Raw genomic sequence first — 24720 nt, 5'->3', positions numbered from 1 at the left:
GTGTTGGGTGCCCCATGAAGCCAGTTCAATAAAGAAAGCCCACGCAGCCGAAACCAGTTTGGCTCAGTGGATAGAGCGTCAACTTGCCGACTGAAGGGTCCCAGATTCGATTCCGGTCAAGGGCATGTACCTTGGTTGCGGGCACATTCCCAGCAGGGGGTGTGCAGGAGGCAGCTGATCGATGTTTCTCTCTCATCAATGTTTCTAGCTCTCTATCCCTCTCTCTTCCATGCCTCTGATTCCATCTTATTCACCCATTCAGTTAATTTTTTTTCATTTGATTTTTTGTTCATTTATTTTGATTTTTAGATTTGATTGTTGATAGATATGTATTTGTTGCCATTTTATTGTTCATAGTTTTTCCGTTCTTCCCCATCCTCTTCCTCTTTTTTCCCCCCTCTTCTTAAATAATACCCTCCAACATTTCATATAATATTGGCTTGGTGGTGATGAACTCCTTTAGCTTTTTCTTGTTTGTGGAGCTCTTTATCTGACTCTCAATTCTAAATGAGAACTTTGCTGGGTAGAGTAATCTTGGTTGTAGGTCCTTACTAGTCATCACTTTGAATATTTCTTGCTACTACCTTCTGGCCTGCAAAGTTTCTGTTGAGAAGTCAGCTGACAGTCATATGGGTGCTCCCTTGTAGATAACTAACTGCTTTTCTCTTGCTGCTTTTAAGATTCTCTCTTTATCTTTTGCTCTTGGCATTTTAATTATGATGTGTCTTGGTTTGAGGCTCTTTGGGTTCCTCTTATTTGGGACTCTGTGCTTTCTGGACTTGTAAGCCTATTTCTTTCACCAGGTAGGAGAAGTTTTCTGTCATTATTTCTTCAAATAGGTTTTTAATATCTTGCTCTCTCTCTTTTCCTTTTGGCATTCCCATAATGCAAATGTTGGTACACTTGAGGTTGTCCTAGATTAGGGGTGTCAAACTCAATCAGAGAAGGGGCCAAAATCTAAAATCCAGCCTAAATCTCGGGCCGAATGGTTTACTGAACAGTCATAAACTGACAATGTCATAAACTGACAGCGGAGTGTAGTGATGACAGCGCGGTGCGGGCCACATTGCAAGGCCTGGCGGGCTGGATTTGGCCCGCGGGCCTTGTGTTTGACACATGTGTCCTAGATGCTTCTTATACTTTCCTCATATTTTTATTCTTTTTTCTCTCTCTTTTGATTGGGTGTTTTTTGCTTCCTCATATCCCAAATCGTTGATTTGAATCTTAGAATCCTCTACTCTAGAGATCCAAGATGGCTGCGCCCAGGTGAACACCTAGCCGCAGCCGCACACAACAATTTCAATAAAATACAACTAAAATATAAAATGGACATTGCCCAGAACTACAGGAAGGTTGACTGACTGGAAATTCTACAGCGAGAAGCAAGGAGAAAACCAGAAGGAGGCTCGGAGGAGTTGGAAAAGCCCAAGGTACGGAGACACGGCGCGCGGAGAGGACGGAGCCAGAGAGGAGGGGGAGGCGGAGTGCCTGGCGGGCGTTCCCTAGCGGAAAGGAGATAAAACTCCGACTGTGCTGGGCCCCCGACTGCTCTGAACCCCAGTTCTAGGCCAGACCCCGGGGACCCAGGCTCAGCCATAGGGAGCCGGGCTGTAAGGCGGGACTCCGGGGAAGCCGCGAAAGGAGGTCCCGGAGGCGCGCACACTGCACCCAGAGAAGGGACGGTCGGCTGTGTCGCGGGATTGCCCTGGCCGGAAGGAGACTGGGGCTCCAGACTGCTCTGAATGCCACCTCCAACTCCACTTCCAACTGAACTGAACCCCAATACCAGGCTCATTGGGGGAGAGCATAGACTGTTTGGCAGCAGGCGAAAATCAAGGGCACCTTTCTCTCAGAGGCGCCTGCAGCGAGCACTAAAGGACCCGCATAGGGCGGGGCTGACAGAAGCCAAAGCTGCAGGCTCCACCCTGAAACCCTGTCCCATCTGTAACTGCGAAATGCAACAACAAAATAGATCACAAACGAAAGAAATGGAGGACAAAAAGCGTCTGGATATAGAGTTCAAATCTACGCTTATAAGGTTTTTCAAGAATTTCCTAGAAAAGATGGATAAGACCTATGAGGATATGAAAAGAGATCAACTAGAATTAATAAGGAGTCAACAAGAAATGATAAAGGATCAACAAGAAATGATAAGGGATCAACAAGAAATAAAGAATACATTGTCTGAAATAAAACATATTTTACAGAGTCCTAAAAACAGATCGCAAGAATCAAGTCAAAGATTTGGAACATAAAGAGCCAGAAGACACTCCTCCACAGAAGCTAGAAGGCAAGAGAATCCAGAAAATTGAAAATAATGTAAGAAACCTCTGGGACAACTTCAAGCGAACCAACATCAGAATTATGGGGGTCCCAGAAGATGAGAGAGAGCAAGATATCGAAAACATACTGAAAGAAATAGTGACAGAAAACTTCCCCCACCTGGTGAAAGAATTAGACTTACAAGTCTAGGAAGCGCACAGAACTCCAAACAAAAGGAATCCAAAGAGGACCACACCAAGACACCTCATAATTAAAATTCCAAGAGCAAAAGACAAAGAGAGAATATTAAAAGAAGCAAGAGCAAAGAAGGTAGTTACCTATAAAGGAGCACCTATACGACTGTCAGCTGACTTCTCAACAGAAACCATGCAGGCCAGAAGGGAATGGCAAGAAATATTCAAGGTGATGAATAGTAAGAACCTACAGCCAAAGGTAATCTATCCAGCAAAGCTATTGTATCACTCAGAATCGAAGGTCAGATAAAGAGCTTCACTAATAAAAAAAAGCTAAAGGAGTTCATCACCACCAAACCAGAATTATATGAATTGCTGAAGGGGGTTCTTTCAGAAGAGAAAGTAAACAAAGATAAAAATTCTGAACAACAAATACATAACTATCAACAAGTGAATCTAAAAACCAAGGAAATTAAAAAAAAATTCTGATGAACAATAGTAACTGTTGAATATAATAGAATCAGAGGTATGGAAGGGGAGTGAACTGATGATTCTTGGGGAAAAGGGGAGAGGGGGGCGTGGGAAGAGACTGAACATAAACTGTGCACCTATGGATGAGGACAATGGGGAGTGGGGAAAGGGCAGAGGGTGGGGTGGGAACCTGGTGGAGGAGAGCAATGGTGGGGGGAAAAAAAGGAACATTTGTAATAATATGAACCATAAAAACTTATTAAAAAAAAAAAAAAGAATCCTCTATTCTACTATTGAAGCCATATACATTGTTCTTTATTTCAGTTAGTGTATGCTTAATTTCTGACTGGTCTTCTTTCATGTCTTTGACATTCTCACTAAGATCCTTGAAAGTCTCATGAAGATCCTTGAGTAACCTTATAACCATGGTTTTGAACTTTGTATCCAATAGTTTGCTTGCTTCCATTTCTTCCATTTGTGAGGTTTCTTTGTCCCCTCATTTTGGCTGCTTCCCTGTGTTTGTTTCTGTGTATTGGGTAGAGCTACTATATCTCCTGAAATTGGTAGAGTGGCCTTGTATAGTAGGTGTCTTGTAGGGCCCATTGGCTCAGTCTCCTCAGTCACCACAGCTAGGCACACTAGATGCACCCTTGCGTGGGCTGTGCGCACAGTTTTATTGTTGAGCCTTGATTGCTGTTGGCGTCTCTGGGAGGAGTTGACCTCAAGGCCAATTTGGCTGGGAGGACCAGCTGCAACTACAGTGGGAGAGCTGCTGTGCAGGATTCAAGGCCCAGCTGTGAAGCAAGGCAGGCTGATGCTAGTTCCAGGTCTTGGACCTTTTATTGGTAGGTTTGGGGCTGCCACCAGCTGCAGCTTATTTAAGAGATTTTAGCGAAGCCTGAGCAAGGACAGGCTACTCATTCGGAAAAGCTGCTGCATACTACTCGGGTGGGCTTCAAATTGGATTGGGCAGAACAAGCAGCATGGGCCACGCTGATACGGCTGCCAGTCAGCCCTGCGATACAGGAGACCCCAGCGTGGGAACAATGAACCTGTGAGCACCCCTGTCTGGAAGAGAGCCACCCCTGGGTTCCTGCCCAGATGCCAGTTCCTCCCCGTATGTGTCTGGGTCCCCCAGAGCCACCTGGTGCTGGAGCTCACTGGTGTTGAGTCCCGGTAAGTTTGTGCGCCAGCCCTTTAATAGGAATAGCTGGGTCTCCAGCAGCCTCCATGTCTCTCAGCCACAATTCCTGCTGGTTGTTACAGCCTGTACTTATGGGGACTTTTCTTCCCAGCTCTGGGGCCCTGGGATGGGAGTCTGATGTGGGGCTGGGACTCCTTTCCCTTCTCCGGCAGCCTCCACCGAGACAATCTCCCTCCTCATCGAAAAACGGGCACACGTGGGTGCTGTGCCAGCTGCTCAGCTCGGGCTCCCCTCCAACTAGTCTCACCGTGCTTTCTCCTTTACTTCTCTAGTTGTAGGACTTCCATTCAGCCAGCTTTCAGGTGGTTCTGAAGGATGGTTGTTCCGTATTTCAATTGTAATTGTGATGTGGTTGTGGGAGGAGGCAAGTACAGGCATTTACCTATGCTGCTATCTTGGTTCTTATCACCCCTGTTGTAGCAATTCTTTAGGGTACCCTATATGACCCAGGGCCCAGGACTGTTTTCCATCCCTCTCAGCTGGAGAGAAGTTTTTCCTCTGCCCTGTTGACAGTGTCTTGGGTGGCAGCCTTGGGAACGACACCTTCCCCCACCCCTCCACCCACGGAGGACACCCCCATCCACTGAGGACACCCCCGCTTTTAGCTGGGCTTTCTGGAGAGAGTTCTTTGAGGAGGTGTGGCTGTGCTTAGGCAGGTATTCACCTTCAAAGAAGAAACTTTAAGATATGTGAAGGAGAAAAAAGAGGCACACCTGTGTGGAGAAAGCATGGTTTATTTGCCTCACACCGGGTGGGGTTTCCTGCTGGAGCCCTCAGGGGCTGCCCAGGGCCATGTAGGATCCAGATTGCCCTGCCGCCTTCTCGTCCTGGAGTTCAAAGGGCTTGTCCAATGTGCTTTTTCTCTGCCACGGGCAGAACCTGGAGGCGCTGGGGACTGGCTGTGGGAGGTGCGGGTGTGACCCATCTGCACGGGGAGCAGCTGGGTCGGAGACTTGTGGTCAGCAGCAGGAAGGGGCGCCACCAGAGATGGGTCTGCAGACCAGAGCGGGGCAGGAGGGCTGGGCGCACCCAGAGGACTGGCAGGAGGAGGCCACACACACGACCTGGGGCTTGCAGCTCACGGGCAGGCACACGGAGGACTGGCAGGAGGGAGCCATGCACACAGTGGGCCTGCAGCTCACAGGCCAGCAGGGCACCTGGCACCTCACAGGTACATACACAGCTGGCTTGCAGCTCACGGGCAAGCACATGGAGGACTGGCAGGAGGAGGCCATGCACACAGTGGGCCTGCAGCTCACGGGCAGGCACATGGAGGACTGGCAAGGGCGGGGCGAGCAGCAGCCAGCCTGGCCGCCTGTGTGGCAGCTGGTGTCGCACATGTTGTCGAGGGCTGGCTGGGTGGGAGTGAGGGCGGAGATGTCTGCGGGCTCCTTCCTTGGAGGCCTTTATACCTAGGCTTTATACCCTGCAACACAGAAGCACGACTGTTGACTTCCTCCTGTTTCCCCACGGCTGCTTCCTCCGTGTTTCCAGCACCTTCTTTCCTGGGACGCGCGCTCCTGTGTGAGGCTCCACGTAAACAAGCTTGGCTCCGAGGCAGGGCCCCTCTGTAAACAGGGAGTTCTGGTTTGACCATGTGGGCTCCTGGGGTTCCTCCAGGCCATTCCTGTGCACGGAGCGCCTGGCTCGCTCAGAGAACCGTGTCCTTCTGGCCGCTGGTGTCTCCTGCCCGCAGAGAAGACTGGGGCAGTCATGCAGGCTGAGCGTGTGTCCCGCACAGGAAGCATTGAAGTGGCTCTGCAAGCTGCAGTCCGCAGGAAGGAGCTGGCTGCTGCCCACATGTGAATAAAAGCTTTGTGGGCGCAGCCATGTCTGTGTCCCCGCATCTGTCTGGGGCTGCTGAGGCGCAGGCTGCTGAGCAGTTGGGAGAGACCTTGTGGCAGCAAAGCCGGGAATGCTCACCATCTGCCCTTCGCAGAGAGTTTGCCCAAGATCTAGGCAGACATTGACTTGTTTGTGCGACAAGTAGCCCACCCCGCGTGCAGGCAGGGGAGCCACCTGGCCTCAGAGCCTTCCAGGGCAAGAAGTAAAGGAGAGGATGGAGAAATTCATGCACAAAGTAATTCCAGGAGGAGAACGGGCAGCAGACAGGGAGTGAGGGGGCTGGCAGGTGGCTGGGCCTCCGTGAAGAGGCGATGTTGAGCTGCAGTGGGTGATGGAAGGGCAGTGCCCAGGCAGAGGCACCCGGGAGTGTGAGGGCACTGCTGCGGAAATGGGCGTGCTTGGGAGTGATGGGGAGTCCCAGAGTCTGTGCTAGGGCACAGGTGCAGGTGACCGATTTAGGGCATGCCACCCGAGCTGATGGAGAAGAAAGAGTTGGTGAACTCGAAGACTCTCAGTAGAAAGTCTCTAATCTGAAGAAGAGGGAAAAGAACTAAGAAAAGGGCCTCTGAGAGAACGTAAAAAACAAACAAACAAAAAAAAAACACAAAAAAACAAAAACACAACTAACATAGAGGTACTTTTAACCCAAGAGGAGAATGCCATTGAGACATGGATGTCTTGAAGACATATAGACAAAATCCCCAAATTTGATGTAAAAAACCTAACTCATAGATGAGAGGATCTCAGAACCTCAAAGCCCCAGCGTTTCTTGGTACAATGGACTCCAGAGTGAAACAGCCATTTCGCACGCCTGCTTCTCTGTCTGCGGCGATGGGGCGGGCACACGTCACCTATTCTGGAATAGTGCAGATGGATAAGTCATCAATTATGCGACAGTTCGTGTAAAACACAGCACAGACCTGGCACCAAGCCAGACCCGTTACTGTTGTTACTGGGGTGACGTGGTCCTCATGCTCCCGCTGGGGAGCCCAGCAGCATTGGGGAGACAGCTGAATCACTGAGTTTCCAGATCTAAGCGGGGGACCCCCAGGGCAGCAGTGACTGTGCTTACGTGGACAGAGGACAGTATTTAAAATGGGGGAGGACCTTGGAAATCATTGCTGGGTCCCCTATCCCCTAACCATGGCCCTTCACTATCCAATCTGGGCTCTGGTTCCAGAAATCATAGGGCCATTAGGATTTCCTGAACGGGGTCACTTCCACCAGGAAGAGGCACACAAAGCGGGAAGAGGAGGAGAACCCTGCTTAGCAGCAGGGCCCCTGTTCAGGGCTGTCCTCCCCCAGGCTCTCCCTTGGCTTGTGCGCCCACCTTGTCCTGGTCCCAGGTCATCCGGGCCGTGGGGACTCTCCGGCAGCATCACCCTTAGTTCTCCCACCCATGGACCCTCCAGCACAGATGCTGGCTGTGTCTGCCCCAGGCCGTGGTGGTCCCCCTGTAGGGGACACTGTCACACAGCGCCTGACCAACAGGGTGTCTGCTGCTCCCAACTCCCCTTCACCTGGACGGGCAGGGGAATGGATGTGGGCAGGAGCCCATGTCCACTCAGGGTCCATGCCTCCAGCACCCACACCCACCTCCTGGCCCCGCCTTGGAGGGCTGCCCACTGCGGGGAGGGCTGCCCACTGCAGGGAGGGTGGGCCGCTGGGTCAGGAAGGGAGAGGAGCGTGCAGGTGGCTCCCTTTCAGATCTTTGAACTTGGGGTGGGGAGCACGTCTTTATTGTCTGGCTCCCGCCAGGCGGAGCACCCAGAGCCCAGGTTGGGAGTGGCGCAGGGGGCCCAGGAAGGAGAAAGCAAACACATTTCCTGGCACACAAACATTTTATTGATTTAGCCATTGGCTCTTGTCATGTGGAAAGCACGCCACCAGGCCTGCAGAGGAGGCTCCGGGGCCCCAAGTCCACCCCAGTGAGGGGTTTGTGGGTCATCTCTCCTCAAAAAGGGATGGGGGCACGTTCACTTCTGCATTAGGCAATGACTGTGGGTCCACCGACGGGAGAGGGAGGGCTGGCACCAGCAGAGGGTGGAGGAGGAGGGCTGGTACCAGAAGAGGGTGGAGGAGGAGGGCTGGTACCAGTAGAGTGGCTCTGGGGAGAGGAAAACTGTGCTCAGGAGCAAGGACAGCAGCTGAGAGGCAGAAGATGGAGCTGCTCAGCAGCAGGCCGGGCGGGAGCACACGGGGCGGCAGAGCACGGACATGCTGGAGGATGGGCGGCAGCAGATGGGCTGACAGGAGGAGGTGGGGCCACAGCAGGAGGAGGTGGGTACACAGCAGGCAGGTCTGCACACGGGGCGGCAGATGAGGGACACGCAGGAGGAGGGTCTGCAGCAGGATGAGGAGCAGCAGCTGGGCTGGCATGAGAAGGCAGGGCCACAGCAGGAGGAGGTGGGCACACAGCAGGCAGGTCTGCACACAGGACGGCAGATGAGGGATACGCAGGAGGAGGGTCTGCAGCAGGATGAGGTGCAGGAGGTGGGCTGGCAGCTCGAGGAGGCCCCAGAGCAGACGGGCTCACAGCACAGGGGCTTGCAGCAGACGGGTGTGCAGCAGACAGGTTTGCAACAGACAGGCCTACAACACACTGGCTTATAGCAGATGGACACACAGCAGGCCTGCTGGCAGGGGGACGAGGTGCAGCAGGAGGGCTGGCAGCTAGATTGCTGGCAGCATGAGGGCATGCAGGAGCTGGTGCAGGAGCTGGTGCAGGTTGATTGGCAGGGGCTGGACATGCAGCTCATTGGGGTGCAGATGAGGGTCTGGGTGGGGACCAGGGCACAGCAGCTGGGGGTGCAGCAGCTGGGGGTGCAGCAGGAAGGCTGGCAGCAGCTGGGGACACAGCAGGTGGGCTGGCAGCAGGAGGGCTCACAGCAGCTCTCTGGACAGTCGTCCACCTGCCAGGAGGAGTCGGTGCAGGCGTCACCAGACCCGGGCAGGCAGGCGCGGTTGCCATAGCTCAGGTTGCTGGAGCAGACGGACAGGGTGGAGGCAGCCATGGTGGATGGTGCGGCTGAGGTAAGCTGGGAGGAGGTGTGAGAGTGGGTGAAGGTGAGTGAGTGTGCGAGGTGCTGGAACTGTCCAGCTTTTATACCCCGCCCTGGGTGCCTGTGTTGTCCCAGCAGGAGGCTCCCCACGCCCTCCCTTCCTTGTTGGTGTTTGCACTGTGAGCACCTTCATTATGGTCGGTCCTCTGTCATGAGATGTTCTTGCTAAGATCATAAATATTTGCCTATCCTGGACAGGGCTGGTTTCCCTGGCCTAAGTCTGACCTCTGCAGGAATAACTGGAAGGAAGCCACAGCTTCTCCTTGGCTGACCCTTTGGTTTCCACCTGGAGGGCACCTGGTGGCAGCTGGGCCCTGGGGTGCCCTCACCTGGGCTGGAGGCCTGGCCTGTGACTGGAAAAGAAGTGGAAAAGTCCTGGCCTTTTCTGAGGGAAAGGCGACCTGAGGGCAGGCCCTTCCTGGGTGGGCCTGTAAACTTCCATGGTTTCGGCCGAGGGCTGAGGGCTGCGAGGGTGAGGAGGCTGAGGACAGGGAAGGACCTCCTGTCTCCGAGGAGAGGCAACTTCCAGCAGGCCTGGCCCGAGTTTATTGAGCTTCTTGGATGCAGAGTCCTATGTTTCATCAAATTTGGGAAGTTTTGGGCCATTACTTATTTATTTTTTAAATCATCACTCAAGTTTTATTGACTTTTAGAGAGAGAGGAAGAGAGAGAAAGAAACATTGATATGCGAGAGAAACATTGATTGATTGTCTCTCATACATGCCCTGAGCAGGGATCAAACCTGCAGTCTAAGTACGTGCCCTGATTGGAAGTCAAACCTGCACCTTTTGGTGCATGGTTTCTACCAACTGAGCCATTCAGCCAGGGTTTGGCTGCTATTTCTTACAATTTTTTTCTGCTCTTTTCTCTCCCTCATCTTCCTGGGACTCCATTTTGTATTATATATGTTGTTGTGCTTGATGGTGTCCCACAGGTGCCTTAATCTCTATTCATTTATCTTCATTTCATTTATTCTATCCACTCCTCAGACTACAGTATTTCAGCTGACCTATCTTCACTCTCTCTAACTCTTTCTTCTGCCTGCTCAAATGTGCCATTCAGACCCGCTAGTGAAGTTTTCGGTTCAGTTATTGTACTTTTCAACTCTGAATTTTCATTTGGTTCCTTTTTGTATTTCTGTCTCTTTATTGATACACTATATTTGGTTAGACATAATTCTCTTGGTTTCTCTTAACTCTTTGTCCATGGTTGTCATGAACTCTTAGAGTATATTAATAAAGTTGACGTAAAGGCTTTGTCTAGTAAGTTGAATTTCTGGACTTTACATGCCTTGTAATTTTTTTTGAAAACATTTTGAGTATTATAATGTGACTAGAGGCCTGGTACACGGGTTTGTGGAGGGACACCAGTGAGGTCCCTCAGCCTGGTCTGCACCCTCTTGCAATCCAGGACCCCTTGGAGGATGTCGGAGAGCCGGTTTTGGCCCAATCCCCACAGGCCAGGACAAGGAACCCCACCGATGCACAAATCTATGCACCAGGCCTCTAGTAAGCATATAAGATCTTTGTATAATCTCTTTCCCCCCTCCCTCTTCCCCTTTCCCTCTGAAATTCATCAGCCTGTTCCATGTTTCCATGCTTGTGGTTTCTGCTCCTGCATTAACTGCCCGCTCCCTGGTGTCAGTGTGCTTCATAGCTACTGGTGGGTTGGCTGGTCACTTAGGCATATGTGTATATATATATATATATATATATATATATATATATATATATATATATAGTCTAGAGACCTGATGCATGAAGATTCGTGCAAGAATGGGCCTTCCTTCCCCTGGCTGCTGGCACCACCTTTGCTCTGGCCCAGAGCCACCTTTCTGCCTTTGCTCTGACCTGGAGCCTCTTTTCCGCCTTCCCATGCTGCCTAGAGGCCCGGAGCTGCTGGGGTGATGAGAATGCCTGTGTTGTCACCATGGTGATGACACAAGTGTCTTGCCCACTTGGCGTCTGTGTATGCAAATTAACCCACCATCTTTGTCAGGTTAATTTGCATATCCACTACTGATTGGCTGGTGGGTGTCGCAAAGGTACAGTCAATTTTCATCTTTCTCTTTTACTAGTGTAGATAATTGACATCATATTCTCTTCCCTCCATATAGTATGCTGTTGCTGATTGTTGTGGCTTTTTGTTTGTTTGTTTGTTTAGCAACTCTTTTAAACTATTTTGTAGTGACTGTACTCTTTGTCATGTGTGGTCTCTGTTAGTAGTCAGATAGTAATTTAACAGCTAGCTCCTTAAACACCTGGATCTCCCCAATTTTATTTCCCCCTCGTCTGTTTAGCTGGGCTCTGTTGGAGCATGCCTTCAACCCTCAGCTGGATAATTCTGCCTTCGCCTTCACTTCCTGCTTGCTCAGAGCTTGAAGTGCAGTCAGAGGTGAGCATTTAAGGCCTTCTCAGGTCTTTTCTGAGCACGCACCCCCTCGTATGTACATACGGAGCTTCTTGACTCCCAGGAAATGGTGGAAGCTTTGAAAACCTTATTCTTGAAAGCATCTCATTCCCCAGCTTGTCATTCTGGGCTTATCGGGGTGTCTTCTGTTTGCCACAGCTGATATTCTTCCCTCGGGTGCCTTAGCTTGTTTATTTGACAAACACTGCTCATGCACATGCCTCTATGCCTTGAGGAAGTTCTGTGTTGGGAGAAATAAAGGCCAGCCCTGTGTGTGAGTCCTTCAACAAGACACCAGGAAGGTTAAAACAAACAGCCACGCTTCCTTTAGGACAGGTCTGCTGTGCTCCCTCCAGCACCAGGCCTCACCGGGAGCAGCACAGGCCGCTAAAGTCAGACTGCTGCTGAGCGGAGATGGGGTGGCACAGGGGCTGCTAACCTGCTGCAAAGTAGTTCCATGTGGCTGCTCCTGCTTTTTCTCTTGACAAAGCATTTCCTTGGCTGTTTTAAACCTTTGACCATTTTCCAGAAGTTAGATACAGCTGATTCTGTCAGCTTTGCCAATGCTGCTGCCCCCCCCCCCCACCTGCAGTGCTTTGGGGAGGGGAGCTTAGAGTTCCCTATGTTCTGTTTTCTGATATTTTAGTGGGCTCAATTTTGAAAAGTCCTTAGAAGGGCTTTTGTCAGTATCTCCCAGATTTTAAAATTGGCAAACATTCAGACCTAGAAATGCCACGTCAAGGATTGTAAGCGCCATGAAAATGTGCACTAGTGCACATGGGCATAGGTGAGGACCCTCACAGTGGTGTTTGTAATATTCAATACATTCCTGTCCATCTGGTATGATACATGAATTGATAACGCTGTGTCCACACTTTGGGAGGATGTACACCTTGGCAAAGAAATGAGAAAATATTTTTTCTTATCCAACTGGCAAAGGTGGAGAAATGTGAGCCTCCATGTTGCAAATCTGTGCTATTAAAAAAAAAAAATTAATCCTCAACTGAGCATTTGTCTATTGATTTTTAGAGAGAGTAAAGAAGAGAAGGAAAGGGAGAGAGAAAGAGAGAGAGAGAGAGAAACATCAATCAGTTGCCTCCTATATGTGCCCCAACTGCTGATCAAATCTGCACCTAGGTATGTGCCCTGATGGGGAATTAAACCCACAACCTTCTGGTATAGGGAGCGACACTCACCCAACTGAGTCACCAGCCAGGACAACCTGTGCTATTATTGTTCAGACCCAGGACCCCTTGTGGGCAGTGTGGTGACTTCACATCACCAGGGTCTGCACACTTTGCTCTGCAGTCCTAGTTCCGGGAGTCTGTCCTCAGATTTGCTCAATAATGTGTGAACCTGCATCTGACTACATCTGGACACACATGTTCACATCTACTCCCCACTTCATGGTTTGGACTCGCTCCCACACATTCTGGGCTTTCCATACCAGTATTGCCCCACCACCACCACCACCACCACCACCATCTTCCCTTTCCCACCTGCTCTCCCTCAGCCCAGCCAGCAGGTGGAGCTCTGAAGGCTGCGTGTGGTCTCTGCCCACTGTGTCCCAGTAGCTGGCTCCTGTGGGGACACAGGATGTGTGTCTCAGTGTCTATGACTGTGTGTGAGTTCTTGGGGTGCCCAGCCATCCTAAGAGGCCAGTCTGGGTGTTAGGCCAGGCAGTGCCCACAGGATTGGGCCCGGAACAAAGCTAGGACCCCGCAGGACCTGTGATGGTGGTCAAACAGCCGAATGGTGGCATGAAGAGGACATGAGCTTCCAGGTGTCACGTGCAAAAGCCCCTCAAATTTCCCTAAACTGGTGATATCACGACAGCCGAGGGCACAGGCCTCACCACTGCCCGCCCACCCCCAGATATGTGCAGTCATCCTGTAGGGCCAGTGAGGGGAGCAGAGTTTTTATTGGTGCTCAGAGGTTGAGCGACACTGCTGTGTGCGGGACCAGGATCAGGCAGGGCCCATCCCTGACCAAAGAAGAGTGATGGCCTTGAGCCAGGAAGCGTGGTCTGGCGCAGCAGGGCACCCAGGCCCATCCGTGTCTATGTGGCCAGGAGAGGAGCTTCGTGAGCTTCCAGCCTCCCCTGGGCTGAGCTAGAGGAAGTGGGGCTGAGCCACACCCAGCTGGGGTGAGCCAGAGAAGCCGGAGGTCACCAGCTTCCAGGGGCTTCTAGGTGCTGGAGAGGGAGACTCCCTGGAGCTGGCTGGCCCTCGGGGACATGTTTGCTCAGCAGCAGGACATCTGGGCCAAGGTGGGGACGCACACCCTGTTTCGGTACTTTAAAAAAATAATAATAATAATAAAATGCCTATGATAAATGCATGTTGCTGCATGAATCAGTAGTTCTTTATTTTTTTTCCCCTGTGAAGTAAACCATCGCATTTCAAACCCTGCTTTATGTTTTTTATCCATTCTCTGTGTCAATGATGGAAATTTCCATTATTTCCAGATTTTGGCTAACATGAATAATGCTGTTATGAAAAGTCTTGTACATTTTGGTTTTGGTGAGTATAGTTAGTAATTCCAGAGTATAGACACCAATAGAATTATTGGGTCATGCCACAGGCAAGAGTTTAATTTAATACACACTGCCCAACGCGTGTCTAAGGAAATGTACCTTCCCATCAGTCAATTTTATAAATTCCAATGACTGTATATCCTGTATAAAATGGGGTATTGTCGATTCTTTCATATCTTACTTATTTTGTGTGAGGGACTGGGGTTGCATTAATTTGCGGTCTTTGATGAGTAAAGTGCTCACTGAACATTTGAATATCTTTTCTTATGGGTGCTTGTTCAAGCCATTTGCTTGTTTTAGTTCAATAGGGTTATTGTACTTTTTGATTGTAGAAAAGTATTACTTATTCTGAATACACGTTCTTTGTTGTCAGTGTGCAGGGTCTGCTGGTAAATGTTTAATAACTGTCTGCCTGTGAAACAAAACACCAAAAAGGCCCCGATTTGTGGTGTTTGCCCATTTCCGTGGCGTAACTATTCTCACAATAGCTCCCAATGCGGTGTTACGGAACACTGAGCTGGGAAGGGGGGTCTGTGCATTGCGAATTTCCTGTCCCAGTCTGGGGCTGTGTTTTCCATCCTCCTGGTCAATGTTACTTAAGTGCAACTTACAAGTTGTAAAATGTACCTTCTACACTCCAGGCCTGTTTGCTATTATCAGACTTGAACATTTTTTTTTTTTTTTTTTCATTCTGATGGGTGTTGGGGTCCTCAGCCCCTGTTTCAATGACTCTAGAACTCTTAGGACTTGGTACACAGAGCTAAGTCAGCGCAGGAAAGGGCTCCTGGGGAGGAGTTGGGGACATTGGGTGTAGGGCCTGTCCAGTGGATCATGCAGGATGCACTGAACTGCCCACAAGGAGTGTGACAGCACCTGTGAGATGTCTACCGGGGACCTTGTCAGCGATCAGGGCCCAGGGTTCTTATGCGGGCTGGTCACGTGGCACCTCTGCCTGGCACTTCCCCAAATTCCAGGCTCCCAGAGGGAGAGCCGGTGTCAGCACAGGCGGTTTAGGCCCATTGAGGCACCGTAGTCACATGTGCTGGGGACCTGCTGTGAGAACCCCTTCCTGAGCTGGCCCTTCTGAGGGGGACGCTGAGGACAGTCTGAGTCCCCCCTGAAGAGTAGCCCCTCCCCCAGGGCAGGCCCCGCTGTCAGGTTATTCAGCTTTTGTGTCCAGAAAGCATGTCCATCTCCTGGGCGTAGATGTGGTCAGAGTGACGGGGGCTCCCAGGTCACCACTGAGGGGCAGGAACACGGTGGCCCCGTGGACGACTTGGGACCAAATGCCAGATAGAGGTCTTTGTTATAAACAAGAAAAATGAGTCCTGTTAAGTGCATCAGGCAAGGCATTTATTGGCTGGGACAGACAGTGCACAGAATGGGGGGTGGGGGAGCGCGCGTGGAGGAGGTGAAGAAGCCAGCATAGGATTCAGTGGGTGCTAAGCCACACGGTTGAGGTGGCAAACTTCTCTCCCTTCACTCCTCTCAAGGCCCCACGGCCTGGAGAGTCCAGCTGGCCTCGCTGGGTCACTGCCAGCCCGGGCTGGGCGGCAGGGCACGGTGCTTTGGGGGAAGTCGGTGGAGAAATGGAGAACTGTTTCCAGAGGGAGAGATGCACAGCAGTGGCCGGGCGACCACAAACACCCAGTGCGGGGACCCACGAGGGCACTTGGCAGCTGCCTTGGCTCTCAGTAAAGAACCCTGGGGTGCAGATGGCAGTGAGCTCTTGAGTGTTTGGGTGCCCTGAAGACGATCACTTAGCAGCATGACGTCTGGGCCGAGGTGGGGACATAGCAGGCCGGGCGGGAGCACACGGGGCGGCAGATCAGGGACATGCAGGAGGATGGGCGGCAGCAGCTGGGCTGGCAGGAGGAGGTGGGGCCACAGCAGGAGGAGGTGGGCACACAGCAGGCAGGCCTGCACACGGGGCGGCAGATGAGGGACATGCAGGAAGAGGGTCTGCAGCAGGATGAGGAGGTGGGCTGGCAGCACGAGGAGGCCCCAGAGCAGACGGGCACACAGCACAGGGGCTTGCAGCAGACAGGTGTGCAGCAGACGGGCACACAGCAGTTTGGCTGGCAGCAGCTGGGGACACAGCAGGAAGGCTGGCAGCATGTGGGGACACAGCAGGTGGGCTGGCAGCAGCTGGGGACACAGCAGGTTGGCTGGCAGCAGGTGGGGACACAGCAGGTGGGGACACAGCAGGTGGGCTGGCAGCATGTGGGGACACAGCAGGTGGGCTGGCAGCAGCTGGGGACACAGCAGGTTGGCTGGCAGCAGGTGGGGACACAGCAGGTGGGGACACAGCAGGTGGGCTGGCAGCAGGAGGGCTCACAGCAGCTCTCTGGACAGTCGTCCGCCTGCCAGGAGGAGTCGGTGCAGGAGTCACTGGACCCGGGCAGGCAGGTGCGGTTGCCATAGCTCAGGTTGCTGGAGCAGACGGACAGGGCGGAGGCGGCCATGGTGGGCGGTGGAGTTGGAGGAGGGTTTGAATGTGTGAGTGTGTGAGTGAGTGTGAGTGTGTAAGGTGCCCGGGGCTGTTGGCTTTTATACCCTCTCTGACTGTGTTTCCCCGCAGGATGCTCACACAGCTTCTTCCTTGTTTGTGTTTGAGACTCTCATTAGTGCCGGGTTTGTGTGTTCGTTCTGTGAGTTGTTGCTCGCTGATAAAGCTGCTAGGGTGTTGTGCGCTCTGTGGATGCACCCTAAGCTGCCTTTAGTTCATAACATTGAGGTAGGAGGATGTGTGTCTGCAAATAGCATGTCCTGGGGTCTGAGTCGGCCTCATGAGAGAACCACCTCTCCTAGTCCAGCTGCCCCTTCTGGGCACCTGGGGTGTCCGGCGCACACTGGGGATTCTGGTCGTTTGGGGGCCACGGCTTCCCAAGCGCCTGGCTGGAGGGCCTGGGCCAGAGAGGGCCGGGCTGGAACATTTCTAACTGTGGCTCCCAGCACGCCCTTCAGGTCAGGGACCCCCAGGGCCAGGTGATAAGCAGGTCGAGTTGTATAGTCTGGCAGTGGCACCTCCATGTCCCTGGGTGGGCGGTGCACAGACCTGTCACCCAACGACCGCTCAGTGAGGCGCAGACCCCGCGCCTATCCACAGCCTTCCCGTGCCATCTGCATGTGCTCGGCACCGGGAGCTGTGCGTTTGAGTCAGAGGTCCCTGTCCACCTCCCTGCAGAGAGCACAGCCACCATGGCATGGCCTCTGTATGGATAACAAGGACTGCTTATGTTTCCTGTTTCTTTTCTTTTTTGTTAATATGCAAATTGACCAAATGGTGGAATGACCGGTTGCTATGATGCACAATGACCACCAGGGGGGCAGACTCCCAATGCAGAAGCTGTCCCCCTTGGTGGTCAGTGCACTCTCACAAGGGGAGCACTACTCAGCCTGAAGCTGTGCTCATGGCTGGAGTGTCAATGGCAGTGGAGGGAGCCTTTCCCGCCTCCATGGAAGCGCTAAAGAGCAGAGAACAGAGCAGTAAGGAGCAGTGAGCAGGTGGGTGGTAAGGAGTGAGGGACCAGGGTCAGGCAGGGCCCATCCCTGACCTGAAGAGGGCGATGGCTTTGAGCCAGGAAGTGTGGTGTGGCGCAGCAGGGCACCCAGGGCTATGGCCAGGAGAGGAGCTTCCTGAGCTTCCAGCTCCTCCCCCCTTTCACTCAGGGCTGGGCTAGAGGAAGTGGGGCTGAGCCACACCCAGCTGGGGTGAGCCATGGAAGCCAGAGATCACGGGCTTCCGGGGCTTCTAGGTGCTGGAGAGGGAGACTCCCTGGAGCTGGCTGGCCCTGGAGGACATGTTTGCTCAGCAGCAGGACATCTGGGCCAAGGTGGGGACGCACACCCTGTTTCGGTACTTTGCAAAAAAAAAAAAAAAATGCCTATGATAAACACATGTTGCTGCATGAATCAGTAGTTCTTTATTTTATTTTTTCCCTGTGAGGTAAACCATCACATTTCAAACCCTGCTTTATGTTATTTATCCATTCCCTTTATCAATGATGGAAATTTCCATTATTTCCATATTTATGGAAATAAATTAATAATGCTGTTATGAAAAGTCTTGTACATTTTGGTTTTGATGAGTATAGTTAGTAATTCCAGGGTACAGACAGAAATAGAATTATTGGGTCACGCGACAGGCATGAGTTTAATTTAATACACACTGCCCAACGCGTGTCTAAGGAAATGTACCTTCCCATTAGTCAAATTTATGTATTCCAATGACTGTATATCCTGTATAAAATGGGGTATTGTCGATCCTTTCATATTTTACTCATTTTGGAAAGTGTGTGAGGGACTGGTGTTGTTGCATTGATTTGTGTTCCTTGATGAGTAAAGTGCTCACTGAACATTTGAATATCTTTTCTTACAGGTGCTTGTTCAAGCCATTTTCTTGTTTTAGTTCAACAAGTACAATAGGGCTATTGTACTTTTTGATTTGTAGAAAAGTATTACTTATTCTAAATATACATTCTTTGCTATGTGCAGGGTCTGCTGGTAAATATTTAATAACTGGCTGCCTGTGAAACAAAATACCAAAAAGGCCCCGATTTGTGGTGTTTGCCCATTTCCGTGGCGGAACTATTCTCACAATAGCTCCCAATGCGGTGTTACCGAACACTGAGCTGGGAAGAGGGGTGCATGGTCAGGTCTCAGAAGCTGGGCAAGTTGGCCTCAGTGCACCCCTGGGGGTCTGTGCATTGCAAATCTCCAGTCCCCATCTGCGGCTGTGTTTTCCATCCTCCTGGTCAATGTTACTTAAGTGCGATTTACATGTTTTAAAATGTACCTTCTACACTCTACGCCTGTTTGTTATTATCAGACTTAAACATTTTTTCCCCATTCTGATGGGTGTTGGGGTCCTCAGCCCCCCGATTTTGATGCCTCTCTAGAACTGTTAGGACTTGGTACACAGAGCTAAGTCAGCGCAGGAAAGGGCTCCTGAGGAGGAATTTGGGACATCGGGTGTAGGCCTGTCCCAGTGGATCATGCACGATGCACTGAACTGCCCACAAGGAGTGTGACAGCACCTGTGAGATGTCTACCGGGGACCTTGTAGAGATCAGGGCCCAGGGTTCTTATGGGGGATGGTCACGTGGCACCTCTGCCCAGCACTTCCCCAAATTCCAGGCTCCCAGAGGGAGAGCCGGTGTCAGCACAGGCAGTTTAGGCCCATTGAGGCACCGTAGTCACATGTGCTGGAGACCTGCTGTGTGAACCCCTTCCTGAGCTGGCCCTACTGAGGGGGACGCTGAGGACAGTCTGAGTCCCCCCTGAAGAGTAGCCACTCCCCCAGGGCAGGCCCCGCTGTCAGGTTATTCAGCTTTTGTGTCCAGAAAGCATGTCCATCTCCTGGACGTAGATGTGGTCAGAGTGATGGGAGCTCCCAGGTCATCACTGTGGGGCAGGAACACGGTGGCCCAGTTGACGACTTGGGACCAAATGCTAGATAGAGGTCTTTGTTATAAACAAGAAAAATGAGTCCTGTTAAGTGCATCAGGCAAGGCATTTATTGGAGGGGACAGACAGTGCACAGAATCGGGGTGGGGCAGGGAGGAGGTGAAGAAGCCAGCATAGGATGCAGTGGGTGCTAAGCCACACGGCTGAGGTGGCAAGCTTCTCTCCCTTCACACCTCTCAAGGCCCCAAGGCCTGGAGAGTCCAGCTGGCCTCGCTGGGTCACTGCCAGCCCGGGCTGGGCGGCAGGGCACGGTGCTTTGGGGGAAGTCGATGGAGAAATGGCAAACTGTTTCCAGAGGGAGAGATGCATAGCAGTGGCCAGGCGACCACAAACACCCAGTGCGGGGACCCATGAGGGGACTTGGCAGCTGCCTTGGCTCTCAGTAAAGAACCCTGGGGTGCAGATGGCAGTGAGCTCTTGAGTGTTTGGGTGCCCTTATGACGATCACTCAGCAGCAGGACGTCTGGGCCGAGGTGGGAACACAGCAGGCCAGGCGGGAGCACCCGGGGCGGCAGATCAGGGACATGCAGGACGACGGGCGGCAGCAGCTGGGCTGGCAGGAGGAGGTGGGGCCACAGCAGGAGGAGGTGGGCACACAGCAGGCAGGCCTGCACACGGAGCGGCAGATGAGGGACATGCAGGAAGAGGGTCTGCAGCAGGATGAGGAGGTGGGCTGGCAGCACGAGGAGGCCCCGGAGCAGACGGGCACACAGCACAGGGGCTTGCAGCAGACAGGTGTGCAGCAGACGGGCACACAGCAGTTTGGCTGGCAGCAGCTGGGGACACAGCAGGAAGGCTGGCAGCAGCTGGGCACACAGCAGGTTGGCTGGCAGCAGCTGGGGACACAGCAGGTTGGCTGGCAGCAGGTGGGGACACAGCAGGTGGGGACACAGCAGGTGGGCTGGCAGCAGGAGGGCTCACAGCAGCTCTCTGGACAGTCGTCCGCCTGCCAGGAGGAGTCGGTGCAGGAGTCACTGGACCCGGGCAGGCAGGCACGGTTGCCATAGCTCAGGTTGCTGGAGCAGACGGACAGGGCGGAGGCGGCCATGGTGGGCGGTGGAGTTGGAAGAGGGTTTGAGTGTGTGAGTGTGTGAGTGAGTGTGAGTGTGTAACGTGCCCAGGGCTGTTGGCTTTTATACCCTCTCTGACTGTGTTTCTCTGCAGGATGCTCGCACAGCTTCTTCCTTGTTTGTGTTTGAGACTCTCATTAGTGCCGGGTTTGTGTTTTTGTTTTGTGAGTTGTTGCTCGCTGATAAAGCTGCTAGGGTGTTGTGCGCTCTGTGGATGCACCCTAAGCTGCCTTTAGTTCATAACATTGAGGTAGGAGGATGTGTGTCTGCAAATAGCACGTCCCGGGGTCTAAGTTGGCCTCATGAGAGAACCACCTCTCCTAGTCCAGCTGCCCCTTCTGGGCACCTGGGGTGCCCCGCGCACACTGGGGATTCTGGTCGTTTGGGGGGCCACGGCTTCCCAAGCGCCTGGCTGGAGGGCCTGGGCCAGAGAGGGCCGGGCTGGAGCATTTCTAACTGTGGCTCCCAGCACGCCCTCCAGGTCAGGGACCCCCGGGGCCAGGTGATAAGCAGGTCGAGTTGGATAGTCTGGCAGTGGCACCTCCATGTCCCTGGGAGGGCTGTGCACAGACCTGTAACCCACTGACTGCTCAGTGAGGCGCAGACCCTGTGCCTGTCCACAGCCTTCCCATGCCATCTGCATGTGCTCGGCACCGGGAGCTGTGCGTGTGAGCCAGAGGTCCCTGTCCACCTCCCTGCAGAGAGCACAGCCACCATGGAAAGGCCTTTCTATGGATAACGAGGACTGCTTATGCTTCCTGTTTCTTTTCTTGTTTGTTAATCCTATATAATAAAATCCCAATATGCAAATCGACCAAATGGTGGAATGACCAGTTGCTATGATGCACAATGACCACCAGGGGGGCAGACTCCCAATGCAGAAGCTGTCCCCCTTGGTGGTCAGTGCACTCTCACAAGGGGAGCGCTACTCAGCCTGAAGCTGTGCTCATGGCTGGCGAGTGCAGTGGCAGTGGAGGGAGCCTTTCCCGCCTCCATGGAAGCACTAAGGAGCAGAGAACAGAGCAGTAAGGAGCAGTGAGCTGGTGGGTGGTAAGGAGTGAGGGACCAGGGTCAGGCAGGGCCCATCCCTGACCATAAGAGGGCGATGGCTTTGAGCCAGGAAGCGTGGTGTGGCGCAGCAGGGCACCCAGGGCCATCCGTGGCCACGAGAGGAGCTTCATGAGCTTCCAGCTCCTCCCCGCTTTCACTCAGGGCTGGGCTAGAGGAAGTGGGGCTGAGCCATACCCAGCTGGGGTGAGCCATGGAAGCCAGAGATCACGGGCATCCGGGGCTTCTAGGTGCTGGAGAGGGAGACTCCCTGGAGCTGGCTGGCCCTGGAGGACACGTTTGCTCAGCAGCAGGACACCTGGGCCAAGGTGGGGACGCACACCCTGTTTCGGTACTTTTCGCAAAAAAAAAAAAATGCCTATGATAAACACATGTTGCTGCATGAATCAGTAGTTATTTATTTTATTTTTTCCCTGTGAGGTAAACCATCGCATTTCAAACCCTGCTTTATGTTATTTATCCTGCTTTATCAATGATGGAAATTTCCATTATTTCCATATTTATGGAAATAAATTAATAATGCTGTTATGAAAAGTCTTGTACATTTTGGTTTTGATGAGTATAGTTAGTAATTCCAGGGTACAGACAGAAATAGAATTATTGGGTCACGCGACAGGCATGAATTTAGTTTAAGGAAACGCGTGTCTAAGGAAATGTACCTTCCCATTAGTCAAATTTATGTATTCCAATGACTGTATATCCTGTATAAAATGGGGTATTGTCGATCCTTTCATATTTTACTCATTTTGGAAAGTGTGTGAGGGACTGGTGTTGTTGCATTGATTTTTGTTCCTTGATGAGTAAAGTGCTCACTGAACATTGGAATATCTTTTCTTACAGGTGCTTATTCAAGCCATTTTCTTGTTTTAGTTCAACAAGTACAATAGGGCTATTGTACTTTTTGATTTGTAGAAAAGTATTACTTATTCTAAATATGCATTCTTTGCTATGTGCAGGGTCTGCTGGTAAATGTTTAATAACTGGCTGCCTGTGAAACAAAACACCAAAAAGGCCCCGATTTGTGGTGTTTGCCCATTTCCGTGGCGTAACTATTCTCACAATAGCTCCCAATGCGGTGTTACTGAACACTGAGCCGGGAAGAGGGGTGCATGGTCAGCTCTCAGGAGCTGGGCAAGTTGGCCTCAGTGCACCCCTGGGGGTCTGTGCATTGCAAATCTCCAGTCCCCATCTGGGGCTGTGTTTTCCATCCACCTGGTCAATGTTACTTAAGTGCGATTTACATGTTTTAAAATGTACCTTCTACACTCTACGCCTGTTTGTTATTATCAGACTTAAACATTTTTCCCCCATTCTGATGGGTGTTGGGGTCCTCAGCCCCCCGGTTTCGATGCATCTCTAGAACTGTTAGGACTTGGTACACAGAGCTAAGTCAGCGCAGGAAAGGGCTCCTGAGGAGGAGTTGGGATCATCGGGTGTAGGCCTGTCCCAGTGGATCATGCACGATGCACTGAACTGTCCACAACGAGTGTGACAGCACCTGTGAGTTGTCTATCGGGGACCTTGTCAGCGATCAGGGCCCAGGGTTCTTATGGGGGATGGTCACGTGACACCTCTGCCCGGCACTTCCCCAAATTCCAGGCTCCCAGAGGGAGAGCCGGAGTCAGCACAGGCGGTTTAGGCCCATTGAGGCACCGTTGTCACATGTGCTGGGGACCTGCTGTGCAAACCCCTTCCTGAGCTGGCCCTTCTGAGGGGGAGGCTGAGCACAGCCCGGGTCCCCCCTGAAGAGTAGCCCCTCCCCCAGGGCAGGCCCCGCTGTCAGGTTATTCAGCTTTTGTGTCCAGAAAGCATGTCCATCTCCTGGACGTAGATGTGGTCAGAGTGACGGGGGCTCCCAGGTCATCACTGAGGGGCAGGAACACGGTGGCCCCGTGGACGACTTGGGACCAAATGCCAGATAGAGGTCTTTGTTATAAACAAGAAAAATGAGTCCTGTTAAGTGCATCAGGCAAGGCATTTATTGGAGGGGACAGACAGTGCACAGAATGGGGGGGGGGGGGAGGGGCGGAGTGAAGAAGCCAGCATAGGATGCAGTGGGGTGCTAAGCCACACGGCTGAGGTGGCAAGCTTCTCTCCCTTAATCCTCTCAGGGCCCCAAGGCCTGGAGAGTCCAGCTGGCCTCGCTGGGTCACTGCCAGCCCGGGCTGGGCGGCAGGGCACGGTGCTTTGGGGGAAGTCGGTGGAGAAATGTTGACCTGTTTCCAGAGGCAGAGATGCACAGCAGTGGCCGGGCGACCACAAACACCCAGTGCGGGGACCCACGAGGGGACTGGGCAGCTGCCTTGGCTCTCAGTGAAGAATTCTGGGGTGCAGATGGCAGTGAGCTCTTGAGTGTTTGGGTGCCCTGAAGACGATCACTCAGCAGCAGGACTTCTGGGTCGAGGTGGGAACACAGCAGGACGGGCGGGAGCACCCGGGGCGGCAGATCAGGGACATGCAGGAGGATGGGCGGCAGCAGCTGGGCTGGCAGGAGGAGGTGGGGCCACAGCAGGAGGAGGTGGGCAGGCAGCAGGCAGGCCTGCACACGGGGCGACAGATGAGGGACATGCAGGAGGAGGGTCTGCTGCAGGACGAGGTGCAGGTGGTGGGCTGGCAGCATGAGGAGTCCCCAGAGCAGACAGGCACACAGCACATGGGCTTGCAGCAGACAGGTGTGCAGCAGACGGGCACACAGCAGGAGGGCTGGCAGCTAGACTGCTGGCAGCATGAGGGCAAGCAGGAGCTGGTGCAGGAGCTGGTGCAGGCTGACTGGCAGGGGCTGGACCCACAGGACATCTGGCAGCAGGGGCTGGACATGCAGCTCACTGGGGTATAGATGAGGGTCAGGCAGGAAGGCTGGCAGCAGCTGGGGACACAGCAGCTGGGCTGGCAGCAGCTGGGGACACAGCAGGTGGGGACACAGCAGGAAGGCTGGCAGCAGCTGGGGACACAGCAGGTGGGCTGGCAGCAGGCGGGCTCACAGCAGCTCTCTGGACAGTCGTCCGCCTGCCAGGAGGAGTCGGTGCAGGAGTCACTTGACCCGGGCAGGCAGGCGCGGTTGCCATAGCTCAGGTTGCTGGAGCAGACGGACAGGGCGGAAGCGGCCATGGTGGGCGGTGGAGTAGGAGGA

At 52.8% G+C, this 24720-nt stretch overlaps 6 protein-coding genes across 6 annotated transcripts in view; 1 reads left to right on the top strand and 5 right to left on the bottom strand.

The window, feature by feature from the left end:
* Positions 1 to 24720, top strand: part of TSPEAR (thrombospondin type laminin G domain and EAR repeats) — a 105434-nt gene that overhangs the window by 19224 nt on the left and 61490 nt on the right. The gene's annotated exons all lie outside the window — the stretch shown is intronic.
* LOC311617345 (uncharacterized protein) lies at positions 5091 to 5471 on the bottom strand (the record flags this gene model as incomplete). The annotated part of the gene is made up of 2 exons (XM_084873787.1): positions 5091 to 5231; positions 5289 to 5471. The coding sequence occupies 2 exons, from the start codon at positions 5469 to 5471 to the stop codon at positions 5091 to 5093; spliced, it is 324 nt and encodes a 107-aa protein (XP_084729913.1).
* Positions 8148 to 8990, bottom strand: LOC311617304 (uncharacterized protein; the record flags this gene model as incomplete). The annotated part of the gene is made up of 1 exon (XM_084873747.1): positions 8148 to 8990. The coding sequence occupies one exon, from the start codon at positions 8988 to 8990 to the stop codon at positions 8148 to 8150; it is 843 nt and encodes a 280-aa protein (XP_084729873.1).
* LOC311617311 (uncharacterized protein) lies at positions 15744 to 16448 on the bottom strand (the record flags this gene model as incomplete). Its single annotated transcript, XM_084873754.1, has 1 exon — positions 15744 to 16448. The coding sequence occupies one exon, from the start codon at positions 16446 to 16448 to the stop codon at positions 15744 to 15746; it is 705 nt and encodes a 234-aa protein (XP_084729880.1).
* LOC311617313 (uncharacterized protein) lies at positions 19901 to 20500 on the bottom strand (the record flags this gene model as incomplete). Its single annotated transcript, XM_084873756.1, has 1 exon — positions 19901 to 20500. One exon carries the CDS (start codon positions 20498 to 20500, stop codon positions 19901 to 19903), a length of 600 nt encoding a protein of 199 aa, XP_084729882.1.
* Positions 23970 to 24698, bottom strand: LOC311617310 (uncharacterized protein; the record flags this gene model as incomplete). Its single annotated transcript, XM_084873753.1, has 1 exon — positions 23970 to 24698. One exon carries the CDS (start codon positions 24696 to 24698, stop codon positions 23970 to 23972), a length of 729 nt encoding a protein of 242 aa, XP_084729879.1.

The sequence above is a fragment of the Pipistrellus hanaki genome (assembly GCF_964339955.1).
Source record: "Pipistrellus hanaki genome assembly, chromosome: 2".
Taxonomy (NCBI): domain Eukaryota; kingdom Metazoa; phylum Chordata; class Mammalia; order Chiroptera; family Vespertilionidae; genus Pipistrellus; species Pipistrellus hanaki.
The sequence above is the reverse complement of the archived record's forward strand: the minus strand, read 5'-3'. Positions and strand labels throughout refer to the sequence as shown.